A 20,676-nucleotide genomic window follows, 5' to 3' on the forward strand; every position below is an offset into this window, starting at 1 on the left:
TAGTTATAAGGTTAAGTTGTCTGTTAACAAGTTGTGTTTTGCAGTTACCTTAGAATAGCTGAGGAGAGTATACCTTAGAAGAGGTGGTTGAGAGGTGATATGATCACCATCTTCAAGTACTTGAAGGGCTATCATATAGAGGATGGTGTGGACTTGTTTTCTGTGGCCCCGGAAGGTAGGACCAGAACCAATGGGTTGAAATTAAATCAAAAGCGTTTCCAGCTCAACATTAGGAAGAACTTTGACCGTTAGAGTGATTTCTCAGTGGAACAGGCTTCCTCGGGAGGTGGTGGACTCTCCTTCCTTGGAGGTTTTTAAACAGGCTAGATGGCCATCTGACAGCAATGAAGATCCTGTGAATTTAGAGGGAAGTGTTTTGTTAGTCTCCTGCAGTGTGCAGGGGTTGGACTAGATGCCCCTGGAGGTCCTTTCCAACTCTATGATTCTATGATAGCTGAAATTTACTGCTTTTGGAGTCCCATTAATGAGAGGTGGGGTTATCCCGAAGGCGCCAAAGGGAAGTGGAAGAAAGAATTTCCTGCCTCCCAGTGGAACTATGGGAATAACCCACACAGATGTCCTCTTATCCTCTGAGGAGGAGGACCCCTCACGGTGAGTCCCAATGGTCCATTCTGCTGTATCCTTAATCCAAAATATATTGCCAAACAGATTCAGTGAAAGATGATTTTGATTAGCTCATGTTAAATACAGTCACCTTCATATTTTATAACTTTATGTTAACTTAATGGAAAATTTTGAAGTGTCAACATATTTATTAAATAGTATGGACTAGTTAATTCTATTTATCGTTACTGTTTTCCTGCTTATTATTTGCCCTACTTTGCCTTAATTATTCCATTTTGCTTACTGAGATTAATTTGCATGGTTCCAGTGTGTGTGTGTGTGTGCGTATATATGTGTGTGTGTGTGTGTGTGTGTGTGTGTGTATGTATGTATAAACAAGGGAAAAACCCAAATGATACATGAGACTGAGAGCAAAGGAGGATTCATGGAACCTCATCTTAGTTTCATTCTGCCCTCACCTTCAAGGCACCTGCAAAGCTCCTCACTACAATTCAGAGGGCACCTCTGAGGCCTCCCCTGATGAAATCATTGAGGACCCAGCCCCAGTGTCTCCAAATGAAGATCTAAAGCTGTATATGGAGCAAATGCTTCCAATTGCTAGGGCCCTTGACATAGAAATATCATTGACAGACAACCGCTTTAAAGACAAGATCTTGAGCCACCTCCACCCTGAATCACCAGGACTGATGGGGTTCTGATTCTTAAAGGACTTTTGGATAACACTTGACGGATCTGGCATAAACCAGCCTCCTTGCAAGCTACCTCTAGGAGTATTAAACATTTCTATAAGGTTTGGCAGGATTCCTGCCCCTTCCTCTTAGTACACCCCCCACCCCCAGCATCATCACTTGGGACAGAAAGACCAGAGTTGTCGTCAGCAGCAGCTGCAGCTATTCTAACTGGGGGCCATGTCTTTTATGAGCCCCATGTTTGGAAATAGATTGTTCCATTTCTTTCCATTTTAGTGTCAAGTTACTAATGGCACATGGGTTCTATCTGTTGTTCAGTGGAATTATAAGTTAGAGTTCTCCCTTGTGCCCCAGCCTGAACGGCAGTCAATAACCAGTCTGTTGGTTTGGGTCCTCAGATCCAAGAGTTAATAGCTAAGGGTTTCATGGAGGAAGTCATTGTAGAGCTCCACTTGGTTGGGTTCCATTCTAGAATGTTCCTAGTTGACAAGAAAAATGGGGGAAAGCCATCATTGATCTCAGAGAGTTAAACAATTAATTAAAGTTTCCAGATTCAAAATGAATTTATTCTTTCTGTCTTGGAATTGTTGTCCCAAAATGACTGGTTTGCAGTCCTTAACCTCAAGGATACGTATTTTCATATCTTGATCGCTGAGACTCATAGAAAGTTCTAGTGTTTCAGTTTAGGTTCCAAGGTATACCAATGCACTACTCTCCTTTGAACTTTCTACCACCCCGTGTGTATTCACTGAGTACGTAGCAGTGGTTGTAGCCTTCCTGAGATTCCAGGGCCACTCAATTTTTCTCTACCATGAGGAGTGGTTTCTTGTGGCTTCGTCCCATGAGGAGTTGCTGGCCAGGATTTCATATGTAGTTTCCACTTGCAATGAACTGGGCTTGGTAATCAGCACACACAAATCCTGCTTAACATGATGGTAGTATTTATGGATGCTTCCCTTGACTCTACCTGTGGTAGAGCCCTCCTTCTCTGAGATAGGAGATAGAGCTATCAGGGCTCCGGTATTAACCTTCACTCAGAAGCATTGGCAACCTTTCCTAGCAATTCAATGCCTCTACCACTGGAGTCATTGCCATCACAAGGCTCCATATGAGGTTGCTGCAAATTTGGTTTGTTCGTAGGTTTAGCCCTAGCAAACGCTCCCCTGGTACCAAGCTTTTAATTCCAACAGAGGTAATTTAGCCCCTACTATGGTGGTTAGAGGACTTCAATCTTTCCCAGGGTGTTCCATTTGGCTGCTTGGTCCCAGAGATTACCCTTACTGCAGATATTTCACTGAAGGGTTGGGGGTTCACATTGTTCAGAACAATCAGCACAAGGAATGTGGTGCCCCACCCAGTCTTCCCTTCATATTAATGTGCTTGAATTACATGCAGTACATTTAGCCCTTATCATTTTTTGCAGACACTCTCAAGTAGAAGAGAGTATTGTTGCAGTCAGACAAATCTGCCACCATTAATTACCTCAACAAACAGGGTGGCACAGACTTCAGCAGACTCTGCACAAGGACAGTAACCATTTGGGAGACTTTCATTGGACTGAGTGCTTCATTCAGAGCTATCCATATTGATGGGAAATCCAATGTGAAAGTAGATGCTGTCAGCAGGGTCTTAAGAACCAGCCATGAGTAGTCCTTATGGGAGGCTTACCTAATCCCAATATTAAAAAAAAATAGGGGCAATCACAAGTGGACCTCTTTGCTTCAGAGGAAAACACCAAAGCTCCAATATTTTGCTCTCTGGCCAGGAGCAATACTCCCTATTCCTATAATCACCAGGGGACTAGGGAAGATTCAGACAGAGGGCACCAACTATATTCTAGTGACACTCTTCAGGCTGAGACAACCATGGTTTTTAGAGCTCCTGTGCCTGGCCATGGGAACACCTTGTCTGGTTTCCAGTGGAGAGAGACTTGCTACACCAGGGTGGAGCCTCACACTCCAACATAGAAGACCAATAGACCTTGCACCGCAGCCAGGTGAATAAGGTCTGCTGAACTGTGCCTCCTAAGGTCTGCAACCAGTTCCCTTACATTTTGTTGCTTTTTGTCGGATTGGCTAGATCCATGTGTATCCTGACCCACAGGTGCACTATGTCCCTTGATGGGATCATGCAACATTTTTCTGAGTTGATGAGGAACCTGTGTTCCTGGAGATCCTTTATTGTCACCTCCATGAAGCAAGAGGCCAACTGGTCCTCCAGTCGCTATTAGGATAGCGTCAAATTAGGGGTACACATAGATCCCTAACTGGCGTAGTTTGGCTACCTAGGTCACCATTATGTTGGTGACTCAGTGCTGATGATAGGCCAAAGGACAGGGCCCTGTATGGCGACCCTAGTAGTAGAAGTTGAGGAAATGGCATCCATATGCACAGGAACATGTAGGTAGGCTTCCCTGAGGTACAGTGATGTCAAAATCACCCCCACAATATCATCGCGAATTAATTCAAAACAGACAGAATGCCATCTGAACTGTATTTAAACTAACATTTTAATGTTTTAGTAATGTTTTATTGTTATAATGTGAATCTGTCATTGAATTGTGACTGTTGTTAGCCGCTCTGAGCCCGTTTGGGGAGGGTGGAATACAAGTGCAATAAATAAATAAATGTCTCCTCTTTGCCTGTAAGATATGGTGCAGGGACTCCATTTGGAACTTCTTGACCCATTTGCTCAACCTCCTTAGGTTCAGCACTGCCCTCCAAGCCCCTGATCTTTTGGGGACCATGAACAGTACAGAGTACACCTTTCTGAACCTTTGGAGTGCAAGTATTTCCTTGATCAATCCAAGTTTTAGGTGCTTAATAGCTTGTTGCAGCAGAATTGTTCTGCTGTGTATTTTTGGTACAGGAGAGGGGCTGAACTGATGAGGGGGTATAGATGTCAGTTCTATTTTGGAACCATCCGTTATAATTGAGTGCACCCACCTGTCCATGGTAGACTCCCTCAAAGCCTCTGCAAATACTTGGTCTTCTGCCTATCAGGTAGCTTGCAGGTTTTCAGTTTGCAGGCTTTTGTTCTGCCTATAAGTAGGCTGTTGTGTCTGGTTTCGTCTGGGCTGAATCTGGGGGATCTAAGGCTCTTGTGTTCCTGCCTTTGCCCAAGGACTGGAGCAGTCTGCCCCTTTGGTCTCTATCTATGTTAGACAAAGATGAGGGCATAGCCCTCTTTTGTCTCAACCAGCACTGGTTCGATTCCCTGAACAGAAATGTTCCTGAGAATTTTTTTGAGGACAAGTTGCTCTTGGACAGCACGTCTGCTTTCCAGTATTTAAGCCAAATGTCGTATAATGATATTGGTTGTTTGTGCCCTCACACAGAACTGAATAGCATTCTGTGAAGCATTCAAAGTGAACTCTGCCATTCTTTTCATTTTTAACAGCGACCTCTTCAGGTCCAGTGGGCTGATCTGGATTTTTAAGAGGGCATCTGCCCATATTGCTATTGCGCTGGTGAAGTTTGGCTAAACAGCTGATGCCCTGATTGCTAGTGCTGCTGCCTCGTGGGACTTTTAAAATGCTGTCTCATTCTTTCTGTGCATGTGATCTTTTAGTGCATTCTCCCTATCTTTCTGGAGGATAGCTCCTGAGTGAAGGGCCACTACTGGAGCATCCACCAGGGGGACCTTAAAAAATTCCACTGCCTCCTGCAGAAGGGTGTACAGTTTATTGGCTATGGAGATGAGAGTGTTCCCACTACCTGGCAGGACCCATTCTGTGTTTTATTGTCTAAACTCTGTTTGGCTTCTTCAAGCCCATCTAGATTGCTGAAACTGTTGATCTTGGTTTCTCTGTTAAACAACATCAATTTGGTAGTTTAACATGGTGATGAGTTTATTAAAGAAGCCTTTGGAAGTGCTCTATCTGAAAAACCTGGGGGAAGATTCTTACACCTCCTTTTCCTCCCCCAACCATTTGCCCTCTTGTGGCTCTGAATGACCATCTAGAGATGCAGTTGCTGATGCTATCTCCCCATATTCTGAGGCTGGAGTGGGAGGGTGCTTCTCTGCATCCCAGGCCTGGGCCACTGTTGCCTAAACTTGTACCTGTTGTGGTGGATTTTCCCCTCCCCCCCCAGACCTCAGACAACTAGTATCACCTTCAGGCCCCGGTCCCTTGTTGCTCTATGGCGTTTTGCTGATGGGTCAGTGAGCAATTATTCACAAAAAACTCATACCCTACTAGAAATTTTGTTAGTCTTTAAGGTGCTACTGGACTCTTAAACATGCACTTCATTTTTTTTAAACTAGTGACTGGCAAACAGCTTGAATTATAACTGAACTGCCAATGAGTTTTTGTTGGCTCCGATTGTATGTTGCTTTTGATCCATTTCCACCATTATGGTTAGTGTTGATTACACCATCCAGGACAGAGTATGTATAAAGCACTTGTTAATTCAGTAGATGAGGTAAAACTGGTTCACTTTAATGTCCTAAATGCAATACTTGCTTTTAAGTTTTAAAAGCCAATGTGGTTAGATTATGCAGTCTGATATTAGTATTATTTGCATTCTATTTCACTACATTTCTAAAAGAATTGTGCAACACCACCCTCTTGTTGTAAGAGTGGTTTAATTCTTAAATTTGTAATCCGAGAGGGACAATTACAGGAACCAACCCTGTTTCTACTATCTTAATTTTTACAGAGCAACGGATTCAAACTTTTCTAGGGCACTGTGTGTCTCCTGGTGGCCAGAACTCTAAGAATATCCCCCAAGGCCTTGCTCCTGTTCAGGAAGAACTGCTGGAAGTTGGCCAGAGGTTTGGTAGTTTGACTGCTCACAACAGACAGGTGTTTGGTCCCTACTATGCAGAAATACTGAAGAATGTTCTGCTTCCAGAGGGGAAGAATGGAGAAGGGCAGATTCCTACTTAACCATCTCAAACAAGGCAGAGCATTTGGCAGCAGGGAGAAGGGGGAAAGACTGGCAATAGTTCAGATTGTGCTTTGACTGAAAGTTCAGTGTAATCCACTAAACATCTGCCCTGCTCTGTGCAGTGGTATCCAAAGCACTTGTACAACTGGACTGTTGAAGCTGCTGAAATACCAACTGACAATGCCAAGTTCTGCCACAATAAACCTTTGAACAGCTCAAACTATTGTTACTTTGTGTTTTAGACCATTTGGCACATGTTCCATCAACTGGGAAGGGTAAGACAAGTACTAAACGATTCAGTCATTTATTTATAAGGCAGTCCCCAGTTGTTTTCATTGAAAGGTATTTACATGCATGCTTTAAAGGTTGTAGCTTTCTCATAATACACAGTACACTTTAATACTTATATCACAGCAACCCAAACAGAGGTGTGTCTAATTTTATTAATTTAGTCTGTTCTAAGTTGTACAATTATGAAAAAACAAAACAACAAAACGACTGCTGGAAGCCCAGGAATATTTACAATCTCGCCTTGTTGTAGTGAGGTCAGTCTATGTTGTTGCACAGATTAGTTATGTTTGGTACCACAAACTGGACAGAGTAACATTTTTATATACAGGAAATAAAAAGGAAATAGTTCAAGTATCAAAATACAAAGACAGATTAAATAACATTTTATTACAAATCAGTCCCACTGCCATACATCACAATTAGCAAAAAAGTGTCTACATTGTAAACCAAACTGCCTGTTACCAAGAATCTGCCTGCTCCCTCAGGGGCAAGCATAGCAAAAAGTCCTGTTGACATGCAAAAGGAGACAGAATGGAGGAGTGAAGTATTACTGAACCAATTCCAGTTTCAGTGTGGAAGTTATTAAAAAATGTGATGTACTATCAAATAACAGATCTGTAAGTGCCACAAGCAGGCCAGCACAGCTTGCTACTTGAAACTGCTCTAAATTGTTTTTCTGAGGGGGAAATTGGCAAGTACCTCATATTCAAACAGACTTTTCTCAAGTTCAGTTTTTGGAAAACGTAAGGCCAGTTTTTATGACCAGAATGGAATAAAAGGATTATAGAAATTTAAGTCTTCTGAATACAGACATCTTTGTGGAACAGGAAACTAATGGAGCACTGGCAAAAGGAGCACAGATAGGACTAGGGATACCATTTTCATTGAAGACCTCAAAAATTCAGTGCCAGGAATACCGGGCATTTTTCTCAGTGTGATGTAAATCCCTGCAAAGAGGCAAAAGTTTCAAATACTGTACAAGCATCCAAACTTTTCAAGCTCTGAGGATAAGCCAAGTCCACAATGGCTTTGATTGCCTAAACAGGAGATGCCATCATAGATATTGCTATGTCTGTGTAAACTCTGAGAAAGGAAGCACCTGATCACTGGAAAGAACAAGTAGGAAGCTTTCACTATCTCTTTCTGCAACCAACCATCCTTCTTCAAAGAAAATAGTTGTTTGCATTCTCTCAGAACAGGCTTATCAGTATACCAATTTTTATACTAACACCAGCATACAAGTCACATATGGGCTTAAAATGAATGCCATGTTCCCAAAATTCATCTACAAATTATTTTCAAATCCAGACCTTTTGAATGGTCATTTGGTTCCCTCTGCATTTTCATCAACTGCAATAACACTAAATTACATCTTAAAGATACAGCAGTAACTGAAAAGTTAAACAAGCCATTAACACAGTAGCAGAATACTAAACTCATCACACCCACCACTGATCTATTTGCACTTCCTCATCTTTCCAAAAAGGCCATAGAAAGATGCATTAATCACAGTCAAAACAGAGACTGTGAAGTCACATGAAGCATAATAGTACAGCTTCCATCTGAACCAGAACTCAACTGTTTCAGCATAATGCCCAAGATCTCTCCACATTTTTATATTCTGAAATTGTTACAAGAAGTTTACTTAAATAATGTAGTATAAAAAGTGCTAATAAGTGAATAAACCTTAAAAATCCCAATCCTCCAGAGCACAACCATATTTTTAAAACATGGCGATTGAATGAGATGTGAAAATTACTTTCACATAGTCCAGTTACTCAATATAAGTATATATGTGGGAGAAAAACTGCTGTATTTTCACCAGAAAATACATATTGCAATGCTGCCTTTCTTTGCAGTGAAAGTAGGCCCTGTACCTGCATTTTGCAAGGCTACAGATTGTTGGTTTTATTAATCTGTTTCCCACTTAGTGAGCTTATGAAGTGTGTAAATCATCATCTAGTATTAGTACTTTTACATTAAATGTTTATAAATGCAAAGATTTGGGAATCTGTCTACTACTTACCCAAGCTGAGGGGAGAAATATACCATTAAATGATTCTGATGTTCTCTCAGCCATTTTTGATTGACAAAACATATTCTCTATTTTCTTTCATCCCCATCAATGCAATATGCTACACTGAATATGCTGATTTCACAATATCACTGCTTGTAAAAAATATTTCAAGCTAGAACATATGGCATCAGTTTCTTGACCTCAGAAGTCTCCATTCTCTTGCTAGAAATGCATACTGCTTTTTTTGTTAGTTTGTCACTGGAATCTCCTTTCACTCAACTCTGGAAGAGCTTAATGTGTAGCCAAGGACACATCCCAGAGCCAGGTGCTGATCTTCATACTGCCAGGATTTCATCGCTTCTTAGTACTCTGCCCCTTTACTACATTTCCTTGGTGGAACGCAGATGTCTGTAGTTCAGCTTGGCAGAAGCAAACAGAATGGGGATAATATTAATGGAAATATAAAAAGGGAATGGATGATTTCATTTATGTCAAAAAACTGAAGGATGCTTACTACGATGGACAAGTTAACAAAGCCACAGCTTTGAGTTAGCCATATGGAAAAGAATGTCCATAATTGGCTACTTTGATATCTCCTAGATAATTCATGACTAAAAGGCATGTGTACTCTTTTAGAAGAAGCAACAACTCTTTCAGATGTTACTGAGAACTGCAGGATAGCAATGGAGATTTAAGGTCTTCAAAGGAGAGAAATAATTGTGTGTTCCTTTAATTCCCATAAAGAATTCAAACATAGGAACACACGCAAAGCACAGATGTATTCTGAGATTACCTCTCAACCAATTTTTAAAGACTTCTTTTTATTTATGTCACAAAGACTAGCAGCCGAATTTATTGCAGCAAGTAGAGAAGAAGAGGAGCAGCTGTTTTCTACTATAAGTTTAAGAATGTTCTGGCTAAGGTATTATAGGTTTCCTTTTGAAACTTCTGAAAAGAACTTTGGTTCTTATCCAATGAAAGCTCCCAATTTGGAACAAATAGTTACAGCACCTTGAAGTTTCTTGCCTCACAGAAGCAAGGCAAGGAACAAGCATGATTATAAAAGGTACTTTAAAAAGACACAAATCTGTAAAAAGTTAAGGAAGCTACAAGGAATTATAACACTATCACCACTTTTTTGTAAGGAGGAATGTGTAAGTAGCATATAGGAGTTTAAATATTCACTGCTGTTACAACCCTGGTTTCTGTGCAAAATGAAACAAGAGCATAAGAACATGGGCTCACATTGGAAGGACACTCAGGGGAGAGTGGAACTGTGAAGGAAACCTCCTGGAAATTATTATGGGGACTCCATTTAATCTACTGAATGACTTTCTCTCAGAGAAAACTGGGTAGATGTTTGAGAGCTTTATCCGGTATGGTAACTAGTTTTAGCTGCTTTACTATAGTTGAACAATGTGAGAAGCCAAACATCAACACACACTGGCCTGTCTGGAAATGGGGGATGGTAAAATGCTTTTGAATCTCCAGGGTGTTCAGAATGTTGCATCTAGCAGAATATCCAGGGAGATAAGGTCAACATGAGGCTTTGATTGTTAAATGTTTTCTTTCAAAGGGAAAATGTGTTCTATAGGAATAATACTTTCTACTGTCACCATCGCCCATACCTTGTACATTTTGGTTAGATTCCTTAATAGACATCTACACACAGTTTAGAATTCATGATCTGTGCCTTTGGAAGGTTTAACAGATTCAAAATCCAAAGAATGATATTTAAAAAAAATGTAAGGAGAATGGCTGGCTTAAACAGAAATTCCTAGTGGCAAATCCTATAATAAAAATAGCAAAAAGCAGGTCCCCTGTGTATTACAGGACAGCTGAAAATATTCTTGTAGGGCACTAACTATACTAAGCCCAACTCTTAGCGAAAAAAGAGCTTAACAGGAGCAGTCACAGTACCTAATAGGCTTGTATATTATACCATGCAATGAGGCTTCCAGGGACAGCAAGGATTGTGAGTAGGATCCATGCTAGGAAATCTGGTGAGCAAGAGGTTTGCAAGCAGTATCACAGTGGTTAGCATCTTCTGAGATGACAAGTAAAGAACACTACTTGTTGGAACAGTTTGTGGCCATGGCTCAGTATGGAGGTATAAATCTAGATTGAGACAGCATGTACCTATTGGAGACCAAAGTTCTAAAACAGTCCAAGAATAAGAATTCTGAATAGAAAAGGCCTGTGGAGTGTTACTTCACCCCAGAAATTCACAGTGTCAAAATGAAGAGAAAGTCAACAAGTATCAGATGTTTTCCCAAATCCATATGTTCGACTCCCATTGGCTTTGTTTCTCCCACCTCACAGACATCTTAAACAGATGGCTCTTTCAGTGAGTTACCCTTGTTTCCGAGTTAGGAGAATTCACAGTGTTCAGTAGAAATCAGATACAAAAAGCCATTTAGTTTATGGTATCCTAGTTCTGCTGTCTCTGATGGTGCCAAACCTATTGCCAGCAATGGGAGGAAGAAGGGGTTTAGAAGAGCAGACAGATCAGACTGTAAAGGCACGGTTAGAATGGATGGATGCAGGATTGGTTTTCAGAAGATAGTAGTCTCATACTTAGTGCTGAGGGTCCTCTTGGAATCCTGCTTGGGCTCTACAACCCAGGACACACTAGCATGGGATTGGGAGTCTTGGTCCACTTCAGATGACTCCAGCTAGAAAATATTTGAAAAAAAAAGGCAATGTCAGGCAAGTCACTCAACCTCAAAAATCTGAAGGCAGAACTGCAGAAACTGAAAAGCTCTGTTTAGTAACTGGGTCAGTTTTGGGAAGAGGATATCTAGGCCAACTTAAAAGGTCTTAGGTACCAAATTAAAAGACATGCATTTGTGCATAAATGTGCATTAAAAAATCTCATCATAAATACTGAGGCCAATCTTTCACATCAGACAACAAAAAATTTGTGTTTATTATATGAATAGTTAATTTTCTTTAGCATTCACATATATTTATATACTCTGATGGCATTTTGCTGAAATTTACTGAAAGCAGTGCATCAGGTATACATTTTAAAATACTTAGTCAGACCAGTAGTACATCAAGGTCAGAACTATCTGCTCTGAATGGCAGTGATTCTCTATGGTCTTCAAAACCATAGTAAACAGCCTAGAGTTAGGTTTGTGTAGAGTAAGTAACAGAACTCTTATCCCTGAGCAAGAGTGGTTTTAAAATGGTAGAACAGTATAACTTTTGCATTTGAACACTGGTGAGAAATATTTCCAACTTGTTCTCAAAACTCCTCTCCTGTTATGTGAGGGGAAATTGATTGAATCAATCTACTATCAGACTCAAAAGAGAAGGAAATGGAATGAGGGAACAGGGATAGAATGAGGGAGGCTTTCAGGAAGAGTTGCTTTGATTATAGAAAGTGTGGATCATAACCAGAGACACATGGCTACAAGAAGGGTAAAGACCTTAGCTCCTTGACTAACAGACTGCAGCGGCAGATAGGAGGGACGGTGTGTAGTACAGGTGTGACAATAACAACAGCGACTATCGGGAGGGAGCGGCACCTGAGGTATGGGAGCAAGCAAAACACAGACAGAAGGCAACATTAAAGGAGAGCAACAACTGTTGGATAACAATGTGGACCATCATGCTTGTGCCAGATCAAGAAGGACACTTAATGGGGCTCAGGCTACTCTGTCATCATTGATGTGCTTGAAGAAGGTTCCTTCTGCTCTGAAATTAGGAGGGCATCTTAGAATGGGCGATTCCCACCAATTGCTCAAGGAGGCAGGACTAAACCCTTCAACTTCCTGTCTCTTGGGTAGGAGTTGCCCTGGCTCACTTTGGTTACTTCATGAACTAATGAACCCAGGAACAGAACAGAAATAAAATAACAACCTGGACAGGTATGTCACTGTTAGAAGCATAACTGATGATAATGAGAGAAGACCTATGAGTGGGGTTAAGGAAAGAATAGAGCCAGCAGGTATCTTCCCCTGCAACTTGATCATATCAGACTCAGGATTTCATTTTTGTAGATGTTCCTGTTATTTTTTCCCCTTTTCCTTCTGTTTTTTTGGGGAGTGAGGTGTGACCAGCCCTCCTAATCCAGAGCAGAAGCAATCCTCACAATGAATATTGCTCTGATGAGGAGGAAATCCTGCAATGGGACTTCCAACTGCAGTGTCCCAGTGATGGATGGGAACTGACAATTTTCTACCATATGCTACAGAACTCTATGCCCAAAGGTGGCATCAGCTGAGAAGAAGAAATTGTTTGCAGTGTCTGGGGTTCAGGAGCGGAGCGCACCTTAGCTGCAAGCAGAGCAGTCCCTTCTTGCTTAGAGCTGGTCCTTTCTGCAGCTTCAGAAGCTGGGCAAGGGGCCAAGGTGCTGTGCTGCAACTGTTGCCAGCAAAGCCTTCGAGGTGGAAGGGGAAGCCCTGGGGCTAGAGACCCTTGCCTAAGTGCCAATATGGGTAGAGCCATGGCAAGAGGGAAGTCCCTATTGCCATTGGCTCCTGCTTACTCACCACTGCCAGCATGCAGTGTGATGGGGGAAGGAGTGCATGAGAGCCCTTCTCTCTACAATACTAAACGTCTTCTTTTGCTGAGCTGCTCTGGTGTCCTTCAGATCGCGGTGTTCTGAGGAGCGCTGATTGGGACATCCTGCTTCCATGGGAGGACTGAAGAAATGGGGAGTTCTGGGACAGGTCCCTCCGCTCAAGATCATAAAAGATTATGACCCCACCATAGCAGAGGAGCCAGGATCCCAGAAGGATTGTCCCAACCCTAGGACTACTGGAGAATCAGAATGTTGCTTGCCTTGTAGGCAAGGGAGATGCACTGTCAAACGGTGCAACTGATGGCTGATTTGGACATCTTCCTCTCTTATTTAGGGCTGTTAGCAAAATGAAAAGAGTCTGCTTTTCTGATGGATTCTGTATGCTGGAGATAGATTCTGAGGGTCTTCAAAAGGTCAGAGTAGTGCCACTCTCTCTCTTCTGGGTGACATATTCTGGCACGTGTCTATGTTCACACAGAGGAATTGTAGTCCCTGCAAAGAGGTAAGATTGCTCTTCTCCTTGTTTAGAATGAAGCTGTGAATTTCCAGGAGCTGAATAGTTCTAAGGGTGTCCCAGATTGCTAGCTCCTGAGTGAGAGAACAGATTAGGATGTCATCTAGATAACAGTGGATTTGGATTCCTTGCTGGTGGATCAATGCCACCAGAGCTACTAGGACCTTAGAAAACACCTAAGGAGCCAATGCCAGGCCAAAGGGTAGAACCGAGAACTGGAGACAAACTGGAGAAACCTGCAATGTCCTAGAAGTATTGGAATGTGTGAGTAAACTTCTGTGAAATAGGTGGAGGTCTGATGGATTACAGGGTCTCCATGCAAAAGTGCTGGTGGACTTCATACTTGCCAAGAATGGCTCTCCCATCCCTGTGTCTCTTGGGCAACATGAAAAATATGAAGTAAATTCCTGAGCAGTGTTTGCAGGAGGAACTGGCTCTATACGCTGCATCTTTTTAGGTGGGGCTTTTTTGAGAGAGAGAGAAATCTGGGAAACTGCAGGAGGTGCAAAATGTTATGCTATAGTCAGACTGGATGGTTCGCAGAACCTAGTGGTCTGGTGCAAGCTTTTTTTTGGTAGAAAAAGCCCCAAAAGAACTCATTTGCATATCAGGCCACACCTCCTGCTGCCAAGGCAGTCAGAACTGTGTCCCTGTGCTTTCCTGCTCAAAAAAAGCCCTGGTCTGGTTGACACTGAAGCCACTGGGTTAGAACCCATGAAGCTGGCCACCTACCAGAATGTCCTTGGTGTCATGGTTTTTTTGCTTAGCTAGACAATTGGGCTTGTCAAACCTGTGGCCTCATTTGACTCCAAAAGCTCATAGTGCGCTTTTCTGTCCAATCCATTCAATACAGATCAAACACCATCCTGTGAGTCCAGGCTGATGGATTGTATGGTACAACTGCTACTGAAAAATCCACTAAGTGAACCTGCAAGATTTCCATATCACGAGCCAAAGAATAAAGCTGTTGGTAACATTTGGAAACTGCCTGATAGATATAGGGTTGGCCTGCTCTTTCTTCATCAGTCTTAAAACAAAAACTGAGGTGGGGGGGTGGAATCACAACCTTTCGGAGGAAGGAATCCTGGGGGGAAATTTCTTGTTCACCAGGGGCCTGGATTTACTCCTTAAGGGTTCCTCTCCAGGGTCAGGGATTTCTGTAAGGTCTAGGGCCAGGTTGGCTTTGGTAAGAGAGACTGGTAGTCATCCACATTGAACATATAGGTTGGTCAGGAAATGTGGGCACCTCCTCTGAGGGAAAACTCTCCCACTTCCCTCTTGGGTTCTGACTGTGATTGCCTATCCCTGAGAGGCTGTCTTGGACCCTGGCAGGACTGCCAGTGGAAGAAGAAGGTTTATGGGAGTGAGGGTCCTGATAGGATGAAACATGCCCTTCCTGCACCTAGACCCTTCCTTGTGGAACTCTGAGAAGAGTGTTCTCATGTGGCTTGCAGTTCCTCTCTCATGGCTGTGTTAAAAAATCCCATAATCTCAGACAAGCAAGGATTTCATCCACCCACAACCATGGGGGGCGGGGTAAGAGAGACTGTACTTTACCCCTGAAGATCCATTCTAGTGGTCAAGAACTCCCTCTAGTTCAGGGGGGTCCAAGAGAGGAAACTGACATGCCATCATTGGCTCCCAGGGCCAAACTAGCAGCTGAGAGAGCTGGGGGGGGGGGGACATCCAACTGGGGAGCCTGGTGTGCCTTTGTACCCCCAGGAGCTGAGAACACCATTTGCTCCTGAGATGCTATTTTTGTGCTTTTTTAATGGCACATTCTTGAGTGCTTTCATGGCAGTCTTCCTAGGCCATTCTAGGTCACTCTGGACTATAGTCAGTGAGGGAGATCTCTTCATGAGAAACAGAAGGAAGGAAGGAATTTTTCAGAGATAAAATTAATCTTTTTTACATTCCTCAGGAGCTTCCTAGGCTTGCTCCTGAACCATTTTTCGCCATGTCCCTCCAAGGAAAGGGGTTGGGAGTGGAGAAAAGAAGATAAAAGAAGAAGCAGAGCCAAGAGGAGGTGTAAAAAGAAAGCAGGACAGGCTGGAGAGGTTAGGAAACTCCCTCAAGTATGAAATTGCTCTAGGAGAAAAAAGGGTAAGGAGCTTTGATTCAAAACTGCACTCCCTAATAAGTCCGGAAGCAAAGCAGGTGGGGGTGACTCCCACTCAGAAGACAGGAAGTTGAAGAGTTTAGTCCTGCCTCCCTGAGCAATTGGTGGGAATCACTCATTCCAAGATGCCCTCCTTCTTCAGAGTGAGATCAGGAAGCTGTCAGTGTCAACCTATAATTCTTTATTGAACATGATCAGAAAATTCAGTAGACAACAGAAGAGTAGGAATAGAAGAAGACTACAGATTTATACCCTGCCCTTCTCTCTGAATCAGAGACTCAGAGCGGCTTACAATCTCCTATATCTTTTCCCGCGGTACTAATATGGGAATACTGGTACTAACATGGGAAGCCAAAATGTTTCTGGCAACAGACATGCTATAGTTGTTTTAAGTGCCGCCCTGAGTCCGCTTGCAGAGAGGGCGGGATATAAGCTTAATGTAATAAATAAATAAATAAGTGAGGGAAAATACAGCCCAAAGGGTCTTAAGAACCAAAAACCCTGGAAGAAAAGCAACTTCATAGCACAGCCCAACAAGCTGTTTGCATTCCCATGGAGGGAATTTTTAAAAAACTCAATTTTAGATCTCAGTCTCTAGATCTGAGATAAGGACATGAAATTGTGTGGAAAATGTCTCACTGCAAGGAGAATCACACAAACACACAGCATAGTGGGAAGTAAATATTCTTACATTCATTCAGTACCATGTGATATGAATACACCTCATCTGATCATAGTGTGGAATAGTTTGCAAGTGAATGAGTGGCTGTTACCCACAATATTTTTGGAATAGTACATTCTGAGAAAAATGGTTTTAGCATCTTCAAAAGACAAATCCAACACCTGATCAGTGTTATATTTCAATCACAGAAAAGAGTCTGTAATCCAAAGAATCCATTTGCATCCTAGCAAATTATGGTCACTTAACATCCATAGATGAAAACTGTATGCTTTGTTATTACACTCTTATATCACATAAATATACAACTATTACTCCTAACAGTGAGATTGTTGGTGCTTATGAAAGCAGTGATACTGGCCCAGTCATGCTCAAGGTCTTCCTAGATATGCAGAAAAATACTTTGTAATCTCCCCCCCCTCGCCACACACAAATCAAAGCCTGGTAAGAACAACATGCTGCCACAGCTATGTGTTGACAGCAGATGAAGGTTAGTAACAGTCAGGAAGATTAGTCAACTCAAACTTTGGAAAGGTCACAAAATGTTACAGGGAGGGACGGTGTGTGTGGGTCCAGTTTCTCTTGTGATTCATCGCAGGCCCTAGGTGTAACTGCTGAATTCCAAGTCCCTAAATATTCTGTAATCCCTTCATACCTACCTGATGGACTATTACTTCTCATTGGCTAGTCTCACCTAAAGTGACTACAAAGACCACACAAATTACAGGAGTAGTTTAATCAGAAATTAGATCAATATAGGGCTAACATTTACAGGGAAGAGGCTTTCTATAATCTGTGAATAGACTTCACATTAAGTAGTATAAAACTAAAAATGAGAATGAAATTTCTTCTAATATACGTACTGCTGATTTCCTCATGCTGGCTCGAGGTTTAGGCACTGGTTTTGAAGATTTTGTTTCTACCATTTCAGATGTCAAAGCACCTGTAGATTTTGTTTTTTGGGCTTGTAGGGCCAGTTGGTAGGCTACTTCAAATGCTTGCCCCAGTGTCAGAATGATTTCATATGTCAGATTCTTGAGAAAAGAAACAAAAGGGATACATTATTTCAAATTCCAGAAGACATGGTTGTTAGTCACCTCTAGCAAAAATACAGAACACTGTGTGGTACCTTTAAGTCTTTTAGAGTGTAATTCTATGCAGGTCAATTCAGAATCCCAACTCAGATCTATTCAATGGGGGTAACTTCCAAGAAAAGTATTTTGCATTGCACTGTTACTGTAGTTGATGTATAGGAAACAGCATAAGAACATAAGAGAAGCCATGTTCCATCAGGCCAGTGGCCCATCCAGTCCAACTGTGTCACACAGTGGCCAAAAAAATCAGGTGCCATCAGGAGGTCCATCAGTGGGGCCAGGACACTAGAAGCCCTCCCACTGTGCCCCCCAAGCACCAAGAATACAGAGCATTACTGCCCCAGACAGAGAGTTCCAACAATACACTGTGGCTAATAGTCACTGACAGACCTCTGCTCTATATGTTTATCCAATCCCTTCTATGTTTGCAGCCACTGCCACCTCCTGTGGCAGTGAATTCCATGTGTTAATCACCCTTTGGATAAAAAAGTACTTCCTTTTATCACTTCTAACCCGACGGCTCAGCAATTTCATTGAGTGCCCATGAGTTCTCATATTGTGAGAAAGGGAGAAAAGTACTTCTTTCTCTACCTTCTCTATCCCATACATAATCTTGTAAACCTCTATCATGTCACCCCCCTCAGTCAACATTTCTCCAAGCTAAAAAGCCCCAAACATTTTAACCTTTCTTCATAGGGAAAGTGTTTCAACCCTTTAATCATTCTAGTTGTCTTTTTCTGCACTTTTTCCAATGCTATAATATCTTTTTTGAGGTGTGGTGACCAGAATTGTTCCTTAAATCTTTGAACCCAGCCACATGAAGGACAGTAAGTTCCATTCCCAGAGAACAACCAAACTATCCTCAGATGATTTTTAGGAAGCTGAAACACAAAGTTATCTGTAAAGGAAATCATCAAAGTTTCTATATTCTTCTACATTACTTACAACATCAACGGTACTGAATACATGGCAGTAGTGGTGGCTGGTTTGCAAGTCCTTGGTGATATAGGCAAACGTACAGAGGTCTTCTGGGTCCTGGGCAGCACAGGAAATGTTCCTGATTTCGTGCTCAGCAATAATATTCTGCCAAACATAAACAAACAGCACTTTTTGCTTGGCATTCCCACAAATTAAAAACAAAACAAAACAGATTATTATTTGCTTGCCGTTCTACTACCTGTAAATGGCAGGGGTGCCTTCTACATTATATACTAAAGTCACAAGGATATTTAAAAAGTAGTGGTTTGATTTGTAAGAGGTGGATGCAAAAATTCTCCACACACTATTTCCCCTTGTCTTCCATTGTCACTCCAACTATAAATCAATCAGGGTGTGTGTGTCTGTGTATATGTACACACACACACAAGCGTGGCTACATGTGTCCTTGTTTCAAGTGTAACTAAAACATGGATGTTAACTAAATGGCTAACCCTGGTTGAGAAGGTCATTCTATAAATTCTGAGTATTTGGGCAGTTAAGTACTTATGGGGGGGGGCATGATTGGCTTCAAAGAGTGGCCCTTGAATTGTGTAATAGTGAAAAGGGCATGCAATAATAGAAAAGGGTATGCAATAGTTGCTGGAATTAGGACAGGCCTGAGTAGAAATAGTTTCTTTTTGCCAGCACTTCTGACTTTTTGTTCAGGTTGTCTGTTTATTACGTTCATGAAATATATCAAGTTATGCTAACAACAGAAGCATCATTTTAACCCTGCAGTATCATTTTATTATCTCCAACAGAATGTGGAAGTCGGGATTCAATGGTATGGAATCTGCCCCAAATCTCACACAAAGGCAATGGCAGAGTAGGCCATCTTGAGTCTCCCAAGGTGAAGGTTATACACAGGTTAATCTTCCCTCATTAGAGATTTTTGTTTCTAGTGCCTTTAAACAGCCAGCTGTGCATCCAACAACTGCATAGAAAAGGTATGTTTCAAACCCTTACAAGATACATCAAAGGACTATTTCAGATTATCTATACATAGTACTTACACAATGCAACATGTCACCAAGACACACAAATTAGAATATAGGGCTCTACTATACAGAATGGCAAGTCTGGAAGCAAACTCCAGTTAGACTCCAACTACCAGATACAATGCAGTAACTCAGAAAATGTATCAAGGTCTATCAGCAGAATCAGAATGTACTACAGGTACTGGAAAGGTCCTACCTCTATCCTATTATTTCACTGAGCAAAGTTTGAAGTTTTTCCTGCAAAGTAGCTTTCTTCCAATTTTAATGGCTCTTCAAGTTGGAGGAAGAGACACTTAAGTTGGAGGATGGTTGAATCTACCACACTACAAACCCTTTTGGACAGTGACAGCTCTCTTTCAAAAGCACTGGGGGGGGGGGTAAACCTTTTCTTGCACACAGACAGCCCCCCAACCTCAAACAACTCCTCACCCACAACAACACAGCATCTCATCTGAGCATGGACACTGGTACCAGAGCTTGCAATAAACTCAAGTGCCAACTTTGCTGCCACATACACCCAGACAACACAATCACTGCGCCTAACAACATTAACTATACCATCTCAGGCTCATTCACTTGTTCATCTTCCAACATTATATATGCCATTAAATGCCAACAATGCCCTTCAGTTCTCTACATAGGGCAAACAGGACAAACCCTACGGCAAAGGATAAATGGACACAATCACAGGACTAAGGAATCACAGAACTAAGAAATCTGTGGGAGAACACTTTAACCTTCCAAAAGCATTCAATGGGTGACCTCAAGGTAGCTGTTTTACTGCAGAGGAACTTCAAGAACAGAACGGAGAGAGAAATTGCTGAATTACAAATTATTATGAAACTTGGAACAAACACCTCCCCAGGACTGAACAGGGATATTGGTTTTTTATCTCATTACAGATGCTAAACCCACTCTCAGTGAGTATAGCTATACATCCACAGTATTCCAATGTGTTTCTCTTTTAGAATTGTGTATCAGTATAATTATTTGTACTGACATACTAAAAATAGGGATATTGGCTATATATCTCATACTTTTCCCATTTTCACTATATTTTATTGTATTCCTTTTTCCTACGGCAAACTAGAATGTTTACATGTTAAAAAGTAAATTAGGTGGACAAGAATATCACTATCCAATGTATTTCTCTTTTAGCTGTATTGGCACACTCAAACAGGGACTTTGGTTGCTTATCCCATTACATATATTGAACCCATCTCCCATTGTCATTGACAGACAATCTCACATTCTGACATACTATTGTTTTGTTGCTTTCGCATGCTCAT

General features: G+C 41.8%; 2 protein-coding genes across 15 annotated transcripts in view; one reads left to right on the plus strand and one right to left on the minus strand.

Moving 5' to 3' along the window:
• TCP11 (t-complex 11) overlaps positions 1 to 6,386 on the plus strand; it is a 154,361-nt gene extending 147,975 nt beyond the window's left edge. For both annotated transcript variants that reach the window (XM_060231473.1, XM_060231474.1), the window contains exon 10: positions 5,936 to 6,386. In XM_060231473.1, coding sequence (XP_060087456.1) covers positions 5,936 to 6,165 — 230 coding nt within the window. In that variant the 3' untranslated portion in view covers positions 6,166 to 6,386. The remainder of the gene's footprint in view (positions 1 to 5,935) is intronic.
• A 205-nt stretch (positions 6,387 to 6,591) lies between these two features.
• The window catches only part of ANKS1A (ankyrin repeat and sterile alpha motif domain containing 1A), a 247,923-nt gene continuing 233,838 nt past the window's right edge, over positions 6,592 to 20,676 (minus strand). For 8 of the 13 annotated variants that reach the window (XM_060231471.1, XM_060231464.1, XM_060231463.1 and 5 more), the window contains 4 exons: positions 18,357 to 18,494; positions 17,181 to 17,351; positions 11,909 to 12,007; positions 6,592 to 11,149 (listed from right to left, as the gene is read on the minus strand). In XM_060231471.1, coding sequence (XP_060087454.1) covers positions 11,030 to 11,149; positions 11,909 to 12,007; positions 17,181 to 17,351; positions 18,357 to 18,494 — 528 coding nt within the window. In that variant the 3' untranslated portion in view covers positions 6,592 to 11,029. The remainder of the gene's footprint in view (positions 11,150 to 11,908; positions 12,008 to 17,180; positions 17,352 to 18,356; positions 18,495 to 20,676) is intronic. The other 5 variants (XM_060231472.1, XM_060231468.1, XM_060231466.1 and 2 more) reach the window with 3 other exon arrangements.

Source organism: Heteronotia binoei, chromosome 2 (genome assembly GCF_032191835.1).
Source record: "Heteronotia binoei isolate CCM8104 ecotype False Entrance Well chromosome 2, APGP_CSIRO_Hbin_v1, whole genome shotgun sequence".
NCBI classification, from domain to species: Eukaryota; Metazoa; Chordata; class Lepidosauria; order Squamata; family Gekkonidae; genus Heteronotia; species Heteronotia binoei.